General features: G+C 44.5%; 1 protein-coding gene across 3 annotated transcripts in view; it reads left to right on the plus strand.

Annotated features, from left to right (window-relative positions):
• The window catches only part of LOC130532683 (intermembrane lipid transfer protein VPS13B-like), a 231,590-nt gene that overhangs the window by 157,895 nt on the left and 54,265 nt on the right, over nucleotides 1-19,430 (plus strand). For all 3 annotated transcript variants that reach the window (XM_057045445.1, XM_057045444.1, XM_057045446.1), the window contains exons 35-38: nucleotides 10,240-10,578; nucleotides 11,006-11,420; nucleotides 11,501-11,638; nucleotides 17,076-17,471. In XM_057045445.1, coding sequence (XP_056901425.1) covers nucleotides 10,240-10,578; nucleotides 11,006-11,420; nucleotides 11,501-11,638; nucleotides 17,076-17,471 — 1,288 coding nt within the window. The remainder of the gene's footprint in view (nucleotides 1-10,239; nucleotides 10,579-11,005; nucleotides 11,421-11,500; nucleotides 11,639-17,075; nucleotides 17,472-19,430) is intronic.

Genomic DNA, 19,430 nt, shown 5'->3' on the forward strand with positions numbered 1-19,430 from the left:
TCAGCACATGTTGGGTGACTATTTGTTTAAATTAAACCGCACTCCTCAGTCTCTTATGTTCAAATCCCTTTTCCTCTTTCCTTCTTCTTTCATTATGCTCCTTGCTAGACATTTTGGAAACAGGGCTGTTTGCCTTCAGTAGATTGTGCACAATCCCGTACACTGATTTCAAACAGTTCCCTTTTTTCCTCACAGCTGCGTTTTATTGTCTGAGTTAATGAATTTGTTTTGCAGAGGCTTTTACGTTCCCTGGCAGTGATGAGGCGAGCAAGGCGCGTGGGCAATGTCTGCAGCTCTTGTGTGTGATCTCAGTTGATTCTCCTCACCTTGATGTACATAATAAAGCACACATTTACGACCCTTCAGTGTATACACGAGGATGCCGTCCCTACTTGTTTCATATAGTCAGGGTCCTTGTGCAGACAGTTTTCCTGTCTCCATAGCAATTCCGGCTAAATCGTGATTTGCAAACAACTTCAAAATGGGATCCTTGAGCAGACGCGTTTGTTCTTAAAGTCGCGCCGATAGCTTCAATCTGTCACATTATGACTTCATCTCTTTATTTTTTGGTGGATGTTAATGATGATAAAGCGAGGCTGCAGCGGGGTCAGGCCACTTTCAGCAGCAGGAGGGACCACAGTCGGGGAGCTATGAATAGATGATTGAGCAGCTTCTGGAACTTATCGTACCGCTCTGTCATCAGCAACACACCCTCCCATGCACGCATGTTCAAAACCTACACACAAACATGCTCATGGCTCCCACATTTTCTGCATGCAGCCTTTTATTTCAGTGTTGTAGTACTGCTTTATGGCAGCTGCACAGTCTGTGTTTGGAATCTATGTCTATGGTGGTGCTGAAAGTACACAAATTGTTTATCTGCCTCCCCTCTCTCTCGTACCCTTTTCCTCCACACACCTCCACGACGGTCTCTGATTTGCTCACTGGGTTCCATCTGTTCCTTAATATAGGCGACCACTAAAGGTTCCCGCTGTTGCATCATTTCCATCTGAACTGGTAGGAAGCAAGAAGGTTTAAAAACAAATCCAATTAAAAAAATGCTTCCATCATCTCATGTTTGGCATGTATCTCTTTCCCTTTCTATCTGATACACACACACACCCAGACACACACACACACACACACACAGAGGCAACCCAGGTCAGCCATGTGCTCGTACCACAGTATGAGAGGAAAATACCCTCTGGTGCAGGGGAAGTCCCGCTCTGCTTCATCTTCCACCTCATCCTGGGATGATTACATGCATGGGAAACAGGGCTTTAGACTTCCTCCAACACACACAGACACACACAGATGCCAGTACACATGCAAACCCACACCAGGCAGTACCCATGAACAGGGCAGTTAGGCCTCACAGGATCTTGTGAATTACAGTTTCTAGTAAACACATATGGGGGAATCCTCTTCCCAATCAGTCATTGGTGGTCTTATCTCCATCCATCCTTCCTCTTCTGCTGTTTTTCTTCCTTTTTTGTTTTTATTTGTGCGTCAGTTGACTTTGCTCCTCACTCTATCAGCTCCGTCCTAATCTCCAGAGTCTCTTCATCCATTTCCTATTGCATTTCCCTTTCCTCTCTTTTCCATGTTCACCGTCTTTTCCCAAATGTATCTCCTGTTGAGACTGGCGCAGCTCCTTCTTGGAAATGTGCCTCCATCCCTGTCTGGCCTGTAGAGAAAGTTCTTGCTCTGACACAGAGTTTGACTGGTGCTGTTGTGCAGATCCAACCCCTCCTTTTAAACTCTCGTTGGTTGTAAACCTGAAGCTTTTCAGTGTTTTGTTTTACCCAACAGCCATCCTGTGATGTGGGTCTGTCAACAAATGCACCTCACATCCTCCGAAGAGAACAAATGTTCCTTCCAAGTGTTGCTAAATATAGCCTGTGAGAGTAGGGGCTCACTTGCTCACCTACTTTGACCTCTTGTATAACAGCAGTTTTAGCTGAATTAGTAGGAGTTTTAGCTGAATGACAAATGGACACGAGTGGCTCATCTAAGCTGTGGAGCTGTAGATAAGCCTGGCTGAGTGGGTGACCTGAGGTTGGATCCTGGTCTGTTTATGTTCCACATAAACCATTCCCGAAAACGCTCCTCTCCGTGATGAGTGTTTCATATTGTCTTGTAGCTGCTTAGTTTTGAGATCTGAAAGATTCTCTCTCGACCTTCGATCTCTCCAGGACAGTGAGGTGTCGGAGGAGCTTTATCGTCCTCTCTGGGCCAACAGAAACACAGAGACATAAGACAAGAGCGAAAACACGAAACGCAGAACAGAAAAAGAGCAGACGGCCGAGACAGCGTGAGAGCGGATGGCCATGCGGCAGTGCGGGGAAAGGGGAGCAGTGAGAGAGGGAGGAATTCAAGCGGATGAGACCTGACAGACTGAGAGAGAGAGCTTGAATCTGGTGTTTTCCTTGATTCCTGGTCCTGTCCAAAGCATTTGACGATGAACGTGAGTGCTGATGTTTCTGAGAGGTCAGCTCTTAAACAGTCAACCTGACTATTAACCCTCTCTGAGGGCCAGATCCCTTTCACACTGACCTCTTCCCATCCTGCTTGATAATATTTTCTTTCGTCCTGTTGCTGCTACGAGTAATAATAAATAAGGCTCTCTGCGCGCCCATCTCCTTTTCCATTTTGGCTCCTCAACATTTTCGTAGGTAAGCGGTGTTGTCTCAGCTTATCTTAGACCTATATATTTTCCTAGCCAGCATTCATCTCGCTGCCCTTCTTTTGTTATGAAACTGTATCTCTCCCCACCCCCCACTTTGTGCGAATCAACTGCTAATTGACAGCCAGTCATAACAACTCACCTTCCTCATTGAGCCCCGGCACTCCATCCAAGCCTGTCCTCGGAGCATAACCGTGGCATATTCCTAAATTGGCCCCTTGGAAACTCAATCTATTCGAGAGCAGTAGCAGCTGAATTTTCTCTCTCCTCAATCGGTTTTGGCGAAATTGGCGTGAAAACTCCAGATAAAATCACGAAGGTCAGAATTCTATTAGAGCATGGAAACAAGTGATGCCTTTGAGCAGAGGCGCTGGGGCCCCCACTGTAAGCTACGGGATCGAGTGTCAACTCAGGTGAGCAGGAGTCAGGAGTGACCCCCCCGACCCTTCACTGCTTGCAAGGCAAACAGGGTCATATTCTCAGGGGACCAGTAAAACCAGTGCACACCAGTGGCACAGACACATTCCCAGACCACTTTTTAGTGCAGATATGGAAGATGTTATGGAGGAAACACCTTTAAACTCAACACCTGTGTAAGCAAGAATTCACCAGAGTTACAAAGGATGAGGGCCTTCCTTGGTAGATCAGTCTGTCGGGGACTGGGCCGAGCAGCCCCGGTGTGGAAGACACTTTGGTGGGAGGTGTTCTGGTAGCAGGCAAGGTTCCAGGACACCCTTGAGCAGGGAAGCAAACCTCCAACTGTTCACGCAGGGCCCTGTGAGCCAGTACAGCAACAAACAAGCATGAACTGTAACTGAAGTCTGTTCTTTTAGCCAGGTGCTTGTATTGTGCACAGTAGCTGTCATATTTTGTCCCACGCCTCTTTAAGGGTATATTTCATAAACCTACAGTATGCGTTCAGCAAGCGTAAGCAATGGGTGAGGTCTCTGTGACTGGCTCTGAAACCCGATAAAGGCGTGCAGATACAAATGATTTCCACACAATGGCAGACACGCTAGGATAGGTGCCATACAGCCGCTTGAGGTCCATGTCAGAAACATAACTCAGATGTTTTGGATCATCTGGAGGTGAGCTTGATTTTACACTTCACCTGTTTCTGTTTGCCGGTTTGGAGCCGCTCCAGTGGTTCACATGTGCATGACAAAGATGAATCGCCAGACACGCCTCACAAAATTCCCACATTTGGGATGGGCAGCATCAGGCCTTCAGTTGCTGTGTTTTGAGCTGCTCGTATTTCGGGCAGCAGAAATAATAATTTAAAGGAAAAAAAGGAACTGGATTGCAGTTTGTTGGTGTTCCTCTAATGTTAAGCCACAGAAACTAGGCAGCCCTTCCAACTGATCGGATCAAGTCCCGAAAACGGGTTCTTGACGATAGCATGTCCTGATGAGCCAAGGTGTTCTGAATGCCACATTCTGGTGTAGTTTGGTTTACCTTTGGCCCCCTCTTGTGCGTCGGATGTGTCCTCGGACCCTGTCCTCTCTGTTCTCATTGTCTCGGCCCTCCCTGCTGACCCAGATAAAGGGGACTGAGGGTCTTGGATCATTCTCCTTTGCGAACCTGACACACAGTACATTGGCGCCTGTGTCTCACTCAGACCTGGGAGCACATCCAGGGAGAAATTAAAGGAAGATTACCTCCATCCCCTTCTTCTAATTTCAGCTCTGTAAATAGTCATGGAGCCAGGATTGTTCATCTTTGGGCGCCTCTTTTAATTTAATGGAAGCCTGCGAGTGTGCTTTTGTCTCCGAGTGAGCCTTTTGTCCCCTGGGTGTGAACCGATCATCACAGCATATCTCAGCAGACCTCAGGGGGCTCATCTACCCCTCCTTAGCACTAGGCCATGGTGTGCTCCAAACATCCTCTTCTCACCTCATTGTTTTCTGTCTGTTGCTGTTTCTCTGTGTTACTAAAGCAGAGAAGAAGGACATGTCAAGCAGCAGTGCAGGGACACACTTCAGAAGAGGACTTAACGAAGGACTTCTTTTATGCAGTCTCTGACATCTGCTTTCATGCTGAGCACACGCCAAACAGCGAAGTCTTATTTGTTCTTTGCTGAAAACTAAAGCATCAAAGCTAATGATGTCCGTTTGAAAATCTGGTGGGGTGGTTCTAAAGTTTGGACTGAGCTCTGATGAGCACCTGATGATGCCTGCGGGACAGTTGTGGTTTGAGTCTCATCCCCGGGTCTGTTCACGAGCCACATCACTCCTGGTTGGTCAGGTCGCACAGACCTTCCATTGTGGGTTCGTGCACAGAATATGTCACCAACCTATTGACCGGGCCATCCGCCTAGACCTGCCGGTAGGTGCAGACCGTTTACACACAGGGACACCTGGACTCACTGGAGCCCAAATGATAGATGATAAAATTACAGCAACAAGTCTTAAAGCTAAACAGGGACTCTGACCACTAATAGGAGCCAGTTGTTCCCTCCCACGTTCTCATGAAAAGAAAGAAGATAAGACAAAGGAAAGGAAGTCTGAGGATGACTCTGCTGCTGTAGAGGCCAGTTCAGAATAATTAAGACACACCCCAGGCTTCTTCTGTCTCTGATTCACAGTTGCTGTAGTGTGTCTTCTAATCACACCTTTGTCCACATCTGGCCTTCATCTTCATGGAGCAGTCCTGATGTTAAAAAAAGGGTTGAGCCTGGTTCCCATAGATATTGGACATAAAGTTAATATAGACTGAATATAGAGAACTGTGTTTTATTTAAAGGTTTAGCTTCATTTTAGATATTATGATAATTATTTTTTTACACCTTGTAGTATTCTTTGATTTTTTTGCTTTATGACTGATCTCTTTTTTTATTCTAAATGATAAAAGCATTTGGTAATAAAGTTCAGCAACATCTCCTCCTCGCCAAGAGATTATGCTGGATGAGCAGCGAAGGCCTGTATATCATTTCTGAACTCTTGCATCATGATTGTCGAGCCGTTTTCTTTCTTTTCTTGGAGATGTCTCTCAATCTTTTTAAATCATATTTGATTACCTAAACTTGCATGCAGGGCATGGTAAGTTTGGCAGGCTTCTCTGAAATTCCACTCTCACAATAGGGAGGCCTCGCCCTGGAACCCAATGTATGGAAGCTTCCGAGCCCATTCAGCTTCAGTGAGGAATGGCACTCGGTGCACTTTGTGGCAAAATATTTGTCAGCAAAGTAAAATCATATGTAGTCAGAGCTGGTTTTGAAGTTCAGTCAATTATTAAACAGAGGCCTTTGCTGCCACATCTCCCAGAGCCATTTTTATCAACAACATGCTGCCGTTTCCCAGATGGACCACATTAACTCACTTTCACAATTTTTATTTTTTTTTACATTCGCCAGCCTTTATCATTTTGCATCTTTTGTTTGAGAGCCAATGCTTTTTTAAGCCATGAAGTAACTAAAACAAACTGCAGAGAATCGTGATGCTTTTAGGGCTTTTGCATGATTTCCTTGGTTGGGTCTAGCCGCGTTACATGGACAAAAGCAGCATAAACTACAAACACCAACGCTTCTCTGAGATTTGTTAGAGTGCAGATTGGGGGTGTGGAGAATAAAAAAGTGCTCTTTCTGCTGCTCTGAGAGTCAACTTTAAAATCCCAGAGGAGTGAACCCACCCACCAATGTGAGCGGGGGGAAGGAGCTTGTTAAAATGACCCCACTCGGCGCCCTGGCTTTGGAGAACGCCGTGTTTAAACTATAGTTGACAGTCACTCTCAAGCACTCAGCATCCATTTGCAAACTAGAGGGTCGCGACCTTCCGTTCCGTCTTTGTTGTGGTTCAGCTGAAGTGCATAGCAGGTTGCCTTTGTTATTGAAACACAGTTGAATGTAGTAAATGGCTGCCTTTGATGCCCTTTTTTTGCTTTGTGGCCGCTGTTCTGGTGCACAAAGAACAGTTACTGCGCGTAATGTATGTCTTCCCTCTTCTGTTTTCCACAAGAAAATGAAGGAATGAATTGTGGTCTTTCTGGCATTTGGTTACATATTATTGTTGTTATTTTTGATTAAGATGGGGTTTTTGTTTTTTTTTGCACTGAGGTTTTCTTTCATAAGCACAAAAGCACCATTGCCTGCTATCGGCTTTATGGTTCCGGTAAACAATAGCAGAGGGTAGCACAGCAGGGGGCTGAACTGTAAACTGATTTACTAAAGATACAGAAGTTAATTTCCATGCAGGCATCCTGCAAGCCACTGAATAGTACCGTCAAGAAGATTTAGGTGCATGACTTCCAGGTTTTTCTATGGGAATTCTTTGGGAGTCATATGGGAAAATGTCATAAATATTTAACAATTTTTTTAACCTCAAATCCAGGAAAAGGAGCTCGTCTGATGATTGTTCTCCTGTAACAATGCTTTCATTCTGCTGCACAGTAGCTGCCCATGAAACATGCCTACTGACTTTAACCGGATGGAAACACAGTACATTTAATATTTAAAATGAAATGACAAAATATTGACTCTTTATTTTTCCAGGCATGTGACTGGGCACCTTTACACATTTACCCCTCTTTACCCCTCTAAAATCTGCCCGTTTCAGGCTTCAGTCCTGACTTGTGCTTGTGAAACGTTTTGAAAGAAATAATAGTGACCTTTGTTACTTCTACTCTCTTTATTGTAGTCTCTCCTACCGACCACCACGGACTTCTCTACCATCTTAAAACATCCAGATTTTCCATGTTCCCTGATCTCTGAACCTGAATCTCAACCTGGTTTTCATTCATCTGGAAACAATCAAGTGCATATGTGGTATTCAGAAGTAAGAGTCCTGTTGTACTGGACTATCGGGGTGGCAATGGGATGATTTGATTCTTGCTCCCACATATTAGCCTTCATCCCGCCAAGTTGTTCCGAGTTACGCTGACAGAAATAGTGGTCGGACGTGGTACACATGATATGATTGGCACTTGGAAGCATCACCGTTTCACACTTTGAGGATTATCCCTCATTTTCCAGAATGTTCAGCCTAGAGACTCTGGCGGGATGACCTCATGATTGGCTGGCGGTGCTTGGAGGGGTGTTTGCCTGCACGCAGTCGCACATTCACAATCACGATCAACTCCCGTCCAGAGACAGATTGCACTGGGAGCTGGAAACAGCGCTTCACTGCAGCTGTTATATAATAGGATAGAAAGTAATTGTTGGAAATGGGGATTTTAGTGGAACCCAGGCTGCAGCTGTAGTGTTTGTATATTGATTTTAATTATTATTATTATTTAGGTCTGTGATAAATTGGTTGGCACATAAGCGTTATGTAGGTTTGGGATTTTTATATTTTCTTTTCAGTGATCAAACACAAAATGGACACATAAGTAAAGAAATGCTACGGCGTCGATGTGCTGGAAGCGCACTGGAAGTGTAGCACAGATCAAACCCTGCTGCTTCCTGCGTGTTTTTTGTTTAAACTTGTGGATGGACTGATTGCACGCATAGATTCAAAGTGTTTGTTGTGGCTATGTTTTCTCCTTGTCGTCTCTCCTCTGTGCCTCCATTCGTGTTTCTCATTTTCTGTAATTTTGCTTGCAAGGGTTTCTAAATATAGAGCAAAAATGTGCTTTAGGGGTCCCCTCAAACAGAAGACAGGTTGTTTGCTGTAATTGTAGATGTGTGTCCAGCCTCTTGAGAGAGATGGGAAGAGCCTCTTGCAGCTTCTTCTGCCTGTTTTTTTTTAACCCAGCAGCCTATTTGTCCCTTCCAGAGTGCGGTGTTCCTTGAATTGGACATTTTTCCTTTGCCGAGTACCTTTTTGAATATGTTCGTACCTCGGTAAGCTTAACACATCACACATGGAGACAGGTCCAGGCCCTTGTCAGTGTTCTCTCCCCTCCCCGTTGCTTGGAAAATCTTACATTTCTGCAAAATAGAAGTGCACACATCCTGTCCTCATTAGACCAGGGAAAAAAGAGGGCTCTGGCACAGGCGATCCTATGGAAGCCCCACACATGAGCTTAGCTGAACAGAAACAGGCAGGCAGGCAGGCATGCTGCAGCATTTTATATGGCCCTTGTTCTTAGCCTTTGATGACACTGTTTAGAATAGGAAATATCTAATAAGTCAAGTATTCTGTCTAATGTGCTGCCAGTTGGTTTAGTATTTGCCCGGAGGTCCTGAAACCCTATCTGTACCGCAGTAATAATATACATTTAAAATTCTCATAGAGCGGGTGAGAGGGAGCGATGTAAAGAATGGGTGGAGGGGGTAGCTGCAGAGAAAATGCTATAATCGCTAACATGTGCGGCTTTTAGGAGCAGATGAGGGTGGGATAGGATGGGACATACCTAGGGACTCTCTGTACGTCTTCCCTTTTTTCAATTCATCATATTCATGTCTCTAAAAGTCAGCAGTAGCTAATTGAAACCGACAGTGTGGCCATTAACATGAATGAGAAACAGGGGAGGCCTTTGAAATGGGGTCACGTATTAGCCGTTTTATTGGGAATGAAGGTTAGCAATAGTTCCTGGAGATGATGCACCTAACAAGATTAAAGCAATAGGGGTGAGACGTAAATCAGCGTTTTTGAGGGATTTTATGTATCCACAAAACATCTCATACAAATTGGGAAACGTCTGGGAAAATATGCGCCCATGTGTTCAGTGCACTTTACCCATAGGTTTAATTCCCAAATATAACCGTGCGTGAGCCTATTATTCAGTCAGAACTTTCATGTTTCTCGTTCCCATCCGTGGGAGCCAGTGGAGGCTTTTTTTTCCTGTAATCCTGAACATGGCATGCTTTGGTAGCTGATTTCATTCTTCTGGAGACAAAGCAACCAGCTCACGTTGATTTATATCATCTGTCAGTGAAAGCTTTTTATTGCCTCAACAGCTAGAACCCTCCTGACATCCGTTTTTTTGGAGCCAAACATAAAATCTGAGCCGCTTTATACACAGTACCACTTCACTGCACGAAACAATTCAATTTGTTGGAGCCAGGCCAATTTCCAAAGACATTTCCAATATTGCAAGAAGTGCAATATGACTTTAAGACCACAAAAAAGTTCTAAAGTATGCCTTTAATGTCTCCCTGGCTATATGATCATCTTCTACTTTGGTCAATTTGTACATGGTTTCAATCAAGCAAGTTATTTGGTATGTGTCCCTTATAAAATCTCGACTTTAAAAACCATTCCAAAAAGCATTTCTCATCCATTTTATGATCCACTCTGGCAATTCTAACACAACATTTTGGTTTGGTTTAGGATTAAACAGTTTGTGTTACACTGCAAAAGCCTTTGTTACTACAAATTTTTATACTCGGTGCATTTATCGAACGCTTGCTATTTAATTTACATGTTAGCTTGGAAGCTGTTGAGTAGGTAGCAGCATAGCAAAATTCCGTATAAAACTGCTTGTGCTTTGCCTTGACATGAAACTTGGGCAAATTGGGCAAAAGCAGTTAGCATTATTTATGTTTGTCTTTGGAATTTGAGAGTTTCTTTATTTGTTCCGACGGGAAACTCGGGAAGTTTGACTTGTAAAACAATTAAAATGAAGTCTGTCATTAGCATAAACGCAGCCCTACCTTTCATTGTTTGTCTGCAAAGGTGCGTCGATCCGAGCAGAAACGCCGCCGTCACGACCCGGCAGGCAGTGGGGACTCCTCCTCTCGTCACAGCGGCACCGGGCAGGACAGCGGGTTCGGCAGTGACAGCGCTCGTATCCGGATCGTCCAAATCGAGCAACAGAGCGGGGCTAGCCACCACTGCATCGCCAGGCCTTCCCACAAGTCCACCATCACCAAGAACCTCAGCTTCATACCTTTTGACATCTTTCTGACTGCAAGCAGACTCTCGGTTATGACGTATTCCTGCTCCAGCTCACAAAAGGCCTTTCACCCGTCCTCCGACGCCCCCAGCACACCTGAGAAGGAGACTGGCGAAAAGGTAAAACCATATGAGAAGAGCAAGCTCATCATACAGAGGACATGACTCCATTGGTGTCTTCATTTCAGGATTGATTGGTTGTCTGCAACATATAAACAGTTTTTTGAAGTTACGTCATCGTGCGATTGGTCTCTGTACTCTGGGCAACAAATCAACACCATCTGGCCTTGCTGAAATTGCATAGAATCTATACTTTTTGTACCCTGTTCATCATTGTAGCTGTACTCCGGGTGGTGCTTGACCTATCTGTGATCTGCCCCACTCACTGGTTTCTCATTTATTCATCATTTCTTCAGTTAATCAGACGCTTCCCAGATGGGCCTTAAGAATTTGACTCGTGTGTGATGGCAAAAATGTTTGAACATAAAGCTTTTCGTGTAATTTGGTTTAAGAAACAAAGTAAGTGTTATCACTCTATTCACTCTAGGTGGGTAAAAGTGCTCTAAACCAGCCCGATGTTCAGTCGGGATCTACGCCAGCCACAACCTCCCCAGCTCCGGATCCCACTCCAGCGGCCCAGGGCTCCCTCGCCGGCCTGACCGCCGATGACATCCTCAACAGCAACACCTCCCAGCCGGCCTCCCCCCTGCTGAAAGGCACCCTGCTCTCCTTAGAAGGCCTGGCCAACCCTAGCCGCTCATCAGCTCGCCAGGCTCTGGGGATAACCATAGTGAGGCAGCCAGGGAGACGAGGGGATGGGGACCAGGTTCTGGAGCCTCTGCTGTACCTCCAGCTCATCCAGCCTTCTGCACTGCTCAGCTGCCACCATCGCAAGCAGAGGATGGAGTTCTCTGTCTTTGATGTAGCGTTGAGAGGAGTCGCCTCTGACTACAAGTGCCTGGGTACGTGGGGCGAACATGATTTCCCTGCCCAATATTCATCCAGTTTTGTAACTTGTTTTACTGGTTCGTGCTTCCTCCAGACACAGGAAAGACTTTGCCAGAGTCACTGGACTATAATGTGCTGTGGCTGCATACAGTAGCAGGAGAGGTGGACAATAAAACCGGCATCCCGCCCCCTCTGCTGTGCTTCCAGATCAAAGATTTCCTCAACGGTCCAGGTGGGGTTCACACATACATGTGCACAGTTCCACACATGTCAGCTCTGTGTACTCAGGGTTTTGACTCTTTTACCACCTTTCAGGCACCTTTAATCCGGTTTCAGGGGAAACATTAGATTCTTTGAAGAGCCACTCGTCTACTCGCTGAATAAACACATACCAAAGGCAAACACAAAGCTCCGCTCTTCTGCTAATGTAGCCCTCTGTTATTGCTTATATTACTCACTTTGAACTGTCGAATACAAGCTCCCGCGGATTTCGGTGTGTGTGTAACATCAGGCTCCTGTGGATTTGACTTTCACAGACTTTGGTTGTCTATTTATAGAATGATATGATATCCATATGAGCTTTAAGCTAAGGTTGTTGACCTTAGGGTGTGGCTGACATCCTGAGAGAATAGAACAGCATTGATTAGAAGTGTGAGTGGGCTTTGGAGTGGATGAGTGTGAGCAACCTTGCAATCCCCAGGAGGATTTCATGGAGGGTGCGTAGGCGCGGTACATCCTTGAGACTTTAACTTCCTGAACCCAGAAGGCCAGATGCTGCAGATATATAAACACTATGACATACTGTATTTTCACTCACTGTTTGTCTTTCTCCTACAAACTTCATGAGCACTTACTGTGCATGTGTTGCATGTTTAAATGACCCTGCATGTCTGAACTTAAATTATGGCTTGGGGTGGTGTGCAAACACGTGCTGCCCCCACACACATCTTTCCTGCTATTAATGCAAAGCCCTCGGTGATCTACTACCTCATGGCTTCAGAAAAAAAACGACAGAATACAGCCTTCCGAACACAAAAGAGACACAGTTCAGCCTGCTGCTCCTTCCAGATGATGCCAGCAGCAGAGGGAGTTCTACCCGACCCTCTGAGTTCCTGTCCTATTTAAAGCCTGTGTGGTCTCAGGATGACTCTGAAATTGTTCTAAATTCTGAGTCTCCCAGGATCATATAGTGACATTAAGAGGAAGACGAAAGATGTAGGGGATTAAGATAACAGATTTAGGTTAACTTGGTTTATTTATCTATTAGGAATGTTCAGGGATTATTTAACAACTGTGAATTATTAACAGGATGTTTCTACAGCATCACCACATGAGAGTGCTGCCTGTTATATCTCTAAATATAATTAAATTAGGCTGTACTTATGTCTGATTCTAGTGTTTAGGTGAGGTGCAGATGTTAGTGTAGTGCAATTACAGTCAGGTGTTCCCTTGAACTGGCAGAGCAGACGACTGTCCTGCTCTCCGTAGGATAAATTCAATCCCCTTCCTTCTCTGCACGCATCTAAACAACACCCTCCCAGATGACAGACAGGATCCAGGCTCGAAGTGTGGTTGCCCCAGGTCAAGCTCTGCTGGAAGTATGGTGAATTGACCACACATGCTACTGGTTCCCCGTCACCCATTCACCCACACAGTCAAACATTCACAGGCTGTGTGCAAGATAATTTCCCCCTCTGGGATCAGGGAGAGAAGGAAGATGTTTATTTTCCTTAAAAATGCTGAACTGTGGAGTTCTATAGATCAGAGAGGAAAACGGCGATCTGATGCTGTTAGTAAGGTTTAGTCATTTGTACTTAGCAGACAATAATCTTAGTTAGGCCCGACCTAACTTCAGAATGTATGCTCTGTACATTTACCTATGTTTTATTAATAAGGTATCAAATATATATTTGATACAGGATTGCAGGGCATGATAGTTAAAGGTTCATTTGATTTTACCCCCCATCTGGCTGTTTGATGGTGAATTGGAAGTGAAGTATTTATGTCTGCTGTGTGTGATGCCTTTTTACCATATTCCGTGCTTTATTTCACCAGCAGAGTAGAGCAGGCCACTAGAAGGACTCAGAAGTGGGCTCACAATTTTAGCACCATTCAAACCTGCCCCTCCAAAACGACTGGCTGGGAAACGCTTGTAAACATGTGTACCATAAAGTTGATGATGTTTCAGCACTGTCACTCATCAGCTGCTCCTCACACACACACACACACACACACACACACACACACCCACACACCCTTCTCATGCTGGTACATACAGGAAGCCACGTGTTTCAGAACAAAGAGGGTTCAAGGCTTGACCTGCCAACACATTCATATGTTTTTTCCCCCCAACGATGTGGGGTCAGCGACTGACCGGCGGACACACCAACACAAACATACACTTTTCAACTTTTACTCTCTTGTCCTTCCTACTCAATTCCCATCTCTGAGAGGGTCAATGAGCAAGTCCAGGGATGTAACTGCTACCACTTGGAGAAAGAAGCGTAACAGCTGATAGATTAGCTAGAACAAATTGGAACCATTACTCTCCTGTGTCCCTGCTTCCCGTCAAGCTATAGGTTTGTCAGTTACTGTATACAAGACCGTGCCCCTCCGAACCATCCTGAACCACTTTAATTTGAGTCAGATGTCATTTGAGGTACTTGGTGTAAAGTTTTTTTGGTTTTTTTTTGGAATTTGCCATTCTAGAATTTTTAAAAAAGAAATTAAAAAGGGTTTCTAAACACAGACGAGCACATGTTTCCATCAAATGTGGATATTTTATAATTGGACACAGTGCCACCTGCCTCTGCCGCCAGAGTTAAGTGTAAACGTCAGCAAGTATAATCAAAGGCGGGGTGGAATGAAAACAATGTTCTTGGGGGTTCTTTGCATACATGCTCCCAACACCGGGTTCAAAGTAGGGACGGTGTCATGCATGACCGAGTCAGAAAGGCACACTAACCTGGGGTAATAAGCATGTTTGATCCCTTCCATCACTTCACAGGCCCATATGCATATGTGTGTGCCTCTGTGGGACCTTGATCTTGCACTTTTCTGCAGCCATGAAAGAGGCTGACACTCGAGAACGGCCAGTCTATATTCCCTCCAGCCTGTTCGCATTAAGTCCCGGGCTTTAATGGCATGCGAACACCAACAGCACCTCTCACTCCCCAGGTCTGATGCATGTTCCCCGCACAGGGCTACCACTGACACCCTCCAGCTTAAAATAGCCTTTAGGTCTTCCAGCTGAAGCCAAGGTGTTCCCAATAAAAACACATGTGTGAGATTGCCACTGCTGGCCTTTTCTTGACTTCCCCTGCTTGGCCATTAAAATATAACTTAAACATAATTCTAGAATGAAAATATCCTCCCTTTATCAAACAACATTATACTTTTTGCTTATTATAAAAGGGCCTTCATGAGTAGCATTGTCTCATTTTAACAGTTCAGTTGATTTGTTTTATACGTTCATTCCCTCTTGTGAGTTTTACTTTCTTGCTCTTATCCCATTTTGCCTGAACAGTAAAACTTCATGGGACATCACTGTAAGGGCTGTTTTGCACAAACTCCCACATCAGCTCCAGAGCAACAACCATCCAACCGTAGGGAACTGACCGTGCTCGCCTCGGAGCCGTATAACGCTGTGATGTGATTTTATTAGAACACTGACAAGATTCATCTTTTGACATTGTGCCACAGCAATAAAAAATGTTCCCCGTCAGTTACCAGATAAAGCTGGTGGGAAAACTGTACCGATGCTGCCTTTTCCTTTCCTTCCCAGGTCTCAGCGGAGCATTCATTCAGAGTTCTCTCAATTTAAAATCCAGATATGCACGCTCCTGTTGGCATGTGCCAGATTTGCTCTAACTGCTTATGGAGTTCATAAATTTAGAAGCGATAAGTGTGTCAGTAAGCTGGAACGGTGCTATCGCAAAGCTTCCCAGTTCATCTGCTGGTTTAATTGGATATTCTATCCCCAAATTAATGACACTAGCACATACAAGTAGTCTGTGTTGCACACTCTAATTCTTTGTCCTGCATTTATGAGAAATGTTGTCAATAAAAACATGCGGTCTACAATCATAAATCTTTCAGTGGAAATTCTAATATCTTAACCAGCATGAGGTTTCCTTATAATGAATTTGTCAGAATTTTCTTGTCGTATTACTGTCAGAATGCGAGCGGATGCGTAGGTGATATGAGCAGGAACCTGCACCCAATTCCCTTAGCCAAGCTCTAAAAACCTAATGCCGTTGTATATTACATAGATTTAACGTATCATTTGGCTGAAGTCAGTCCAAGCTCAAAATTCTATTTTTAAAATGATTGTTTCACATGTGGAAAACTTTGAGCTTGACTATTGTAGCATTGGCCACGCTGACCAGATTATTTTCGAGCTAACCCGGTAATGTGTAGTCTGGTATCACACAAGAACCACGGGGGCCTGTTGGATTTGGCTCTCAGAAGGAAGGATATCCAGTAACGAAGGCCAGAGCAAGACCTCAATCTTGTCCATGAATATGCGATCGGCTTCATTTACAGATTGTAAAGGTCTATTGGTTTGAATGACAGAGGGAGATGGAAAGAGCTTAGAAAGAGGTGGAAGGACTTGCAACCAAAAACAGAAGGTGAATGAAAGGATGAATGAAGAGGAGAGGGAGCAACGGAACCTGGATGAACAGCTGCATATGGACTATTTATTCTAGAGCTGGAAATTTTTCCTGGTGATAAGTCAAGTGGAAATGATAAGCTACATTGCACAGTAAATTCCACCTCTCTTCTGTCCAATTTCTGTCTCCAGCTGCCATTCTAGTTAACCACGGACCTCACTTCCACTGGATTAAGTCAGACAGAATCCTCAGGGCAGAATCTTTCCTTGCGCGTCTAGGGTTGCCCGCCTGCCTCTCTTGGCAGTGCTCCCCTCCGTGTCATTCACTGCTCCTACCTGGGAAGGAGACAGACAGGAGGCCCGGAACCCACAAAACCCCTCAGAAACGCTGGTCTCTTGATGAGCCCATGAAAAGCAGCTGTGCTTGTTTCAGCTGCTTCGCTCTCCCCCGTCATCGTGACCAAGTGGAAAAATGGGATAATGGAAGTGGTGTAAAACAGCATCGAGTTAATTCATGCGTCTTTGTAAATTCCTGTCAAGTGTTTGAAGGCTTTAGTGCACCAGCAGAAAGAGGGGACTCGGATTAATGTGGTCGGCTGGAAGAAAGGGTTCTCTTCTGCTGGTCCACAGTGTCACGTCAGGATGCTCAGGCAAGATGGCCACTAATTGTGTGTGTGAGACAAAACAAAGGTTGAGACTGGACCCAGCTGTTTTTAAAAAGGATTTCACATGCAAAGGCGGTTGATTGAGGAAAGAGAATGGGTTGAATTTGTGATTAACAAGACATCATAGGAGTTGAATTGCAGCACATTTCCTCAGAATAGTGGCAGTGAAACCCCCTTCTTCTTCTTAAAACCCCCAAATGGAACATGCTCATTTTATTGGCCTTTCAAATGACAAGAGCAGGCTTTAAACTGAAATGAGTGGAGCCAAGGGTGAATTTATTCAAGTTCACATCTTCTTCCCCATCATCTCTTCTTCAGAAACCAACCACAGAACTGTTGCACATCAGTAGCTTAGAACCTTTTTTAATGAGGTTTCTGCCTGTTTCCCACAGGTGAGCTGAATGTGGAGGTGTCACGTCCTCTGAAAATCAACCCCACACTGGCGAAGCTGGAGCAGATCAAAGCCTACCTGAAAAAAGTCTTCCCGAACCACGCAGAGGACTGCTCCAGCAAGCCACCGTCTGTGTCCTCCACCCCACTGTCCTCCCCCACAAAGGCTTTCCCCAGGGCCAGTCTCTGCCGCACGGATCCCCACGGTCAGGCCTCCTCCCTGGATAAGTCCGGCAGCCTCGGAGCCCTGCCACTGACCTTCCACAGGGTCTCACTTCAGACCGCACAGATTGTGATGGTGATGGAGACAGGAGCTCATCCGTTCAGGCCCAGCGTGACCCTGGCTTTGTCCTCCATGATGGCAAACCTGAATGTGAAGTCGGGACTCAGAGCAGAAGGTAAGTGAGAGATTTTTGGGTTCATATTGCTGTTATTATGCGGTATTAGTGCTTTTAGACTAAGCCCGTTGTTCATGTCATGTTTATACCAAAAACCATCCTGTAAAGTGTAAATGAATGATGGTTAATTCATATCAGATAGCTGAAAAGTACCGCCGTATTACCAGAGCTGTCTCTTTGGTTTTGTTTGAAGTTTTATGTAGCCGTTGTTTCATGGCTCTCTGTAGCTTACCCGTGGTTGTTATGGTCTCCAGTGCTTCACATTCGAGTCAAAACATTTTCTTTTTTCTTTTCTCCGACCCCTAACTTAGACCTCTCAGGGCTCGCTAAATGACCCGTGCTGTATGACTCATTGGTGCTTTCTTCTCCGTGTTAAAAGAGAAAATACATCAAACCAGCTTAAAAACCCACCGCTGGGTTTCGAAAACATTGCCACTTGTTTAAAAGAAATTCCAGAAACAGGTGGAGCTGCATTGGAAACAACTGTAATGACTTCACCACATTTGGCAGATTTTATCTTTGAGGGGGAAAAAAAAGACTGCAGAATTGACTAAATGTACATGCTTGTTTTGTGGTATGTCATTTGTCTATTACCAACGTTCACCACGCATGCCAACAGGAACAAACCCAGGCCAAGTGCAGTTAGCTTTAAACATCCAATAAAACAACATAATGGAGAACAATTTACTCTGCATTACAGAAATTAGATTTTATTCCAAACTATGATTGTGTACTTAAATAAATCTACTAATTCAAAGCCCACAGGCATTATATACCTCTGTGTATTAATATTCCTTTAATTTATTTGCATAAAATATAGATGACATCCAAGCTGCACTTCACAATTTGTAAAGTAAGTCAGCCCATGCTAAAAGTGCAGTGCCTTAGTGTCTCAGTTCACAGCATTTGGTCAACTTTTCCATTTCCCACCCTCATGTTGTTGAAAAATATGTGATGCCTTTTTTTGGAAGATCTGACCCTCTATCATTTTCTCACATTGGGAACCAAATACCAGTGCTGTTTCCAATATTATTTGGATTATTGTTGTTTTTACACATGCTAGCAAAGCCGCGGTCTGCCAAAAGCAAGGCTTTTCAGTAAACTGTAAAGTGAGATGTTTGTGTTAGTGTTGGCTCTAAATATGTTGTGAATCTGTGTGCATTTGATTGCATGGGAACGTGTGTTTTGTTGCCTGAGAGGGAATATATTTTCATGCTTTCATGCACAAGTGTGAGAGTGCGAGCAAGATGTTTGTTTTCATGTTCGGACCAAACTCATCAAGGCTGACTGTTATCCAGAAGGCACCACCGTGTTTCCATTATGAATGTCCGGGTCGCTAATGTAAATTTGAAATCTTCCAATTCTCCTGCCTTTGGGTGTGAACCGAGATGCTGTAACAGATTATCTTGGGTTTTTAGCATTTGTTTTGCAGTTTTTGCTACATTTTATAAATAGTTCCACGGACAGAAACGGGAGGATGAAACTCAGGCGCTGCCCCTGCAGAATTACCGTGTTTGTACCTGAGAGTTGGTGTACAACACATCACCTGCTGACTGAAGAGGCCAGAAAACAAAATGGGCCGGTTCAGAACTTGCATCTGCCTGACAGATGTTGTATCACGTTACTTCAGATCAAGTCAGTTTCAAAAATGTTAATTAAAACCTCCAGTAATTTGCAATTTGTATACACAAATATGCATAACTGTGCGGTGACAGAGTGCATATCAGCGCTGCCTTGTTCTGGTTCCTGCCAGTTCCTTGTCTGGTGTTTGGTGTCTTTCACGCAGCCAGAGAAGAATATGAGTTTTTCAATTTTTTCCTCAGCACGTCAGCCTCTCAATGGAGATCTGTTCCCTTGAATTCTGGCTTATTTACAGCAAACAGCAGAGCAAGATTAGCACATGGTATGATTTGAATTTGAAATGACAAAGGGGAAAAAAATGTGATTTTCTGGTGTTTA

Source organism: Takifugu flavidus, chromosome 10 (genome assembly GCF_003711565.1).
Source record: "Takifugu flavidus isolate HTHZ2018 chromosome 10, ASM371156v2, whole genome shotgun sequence".
Classification (NCBI taxonomy): Eukaryota; Metazoa; Chordata; class Actinopteri; order Tetraodontiformes; family Tetraodontidae; genus Takifugu; species Takifugu flavidus.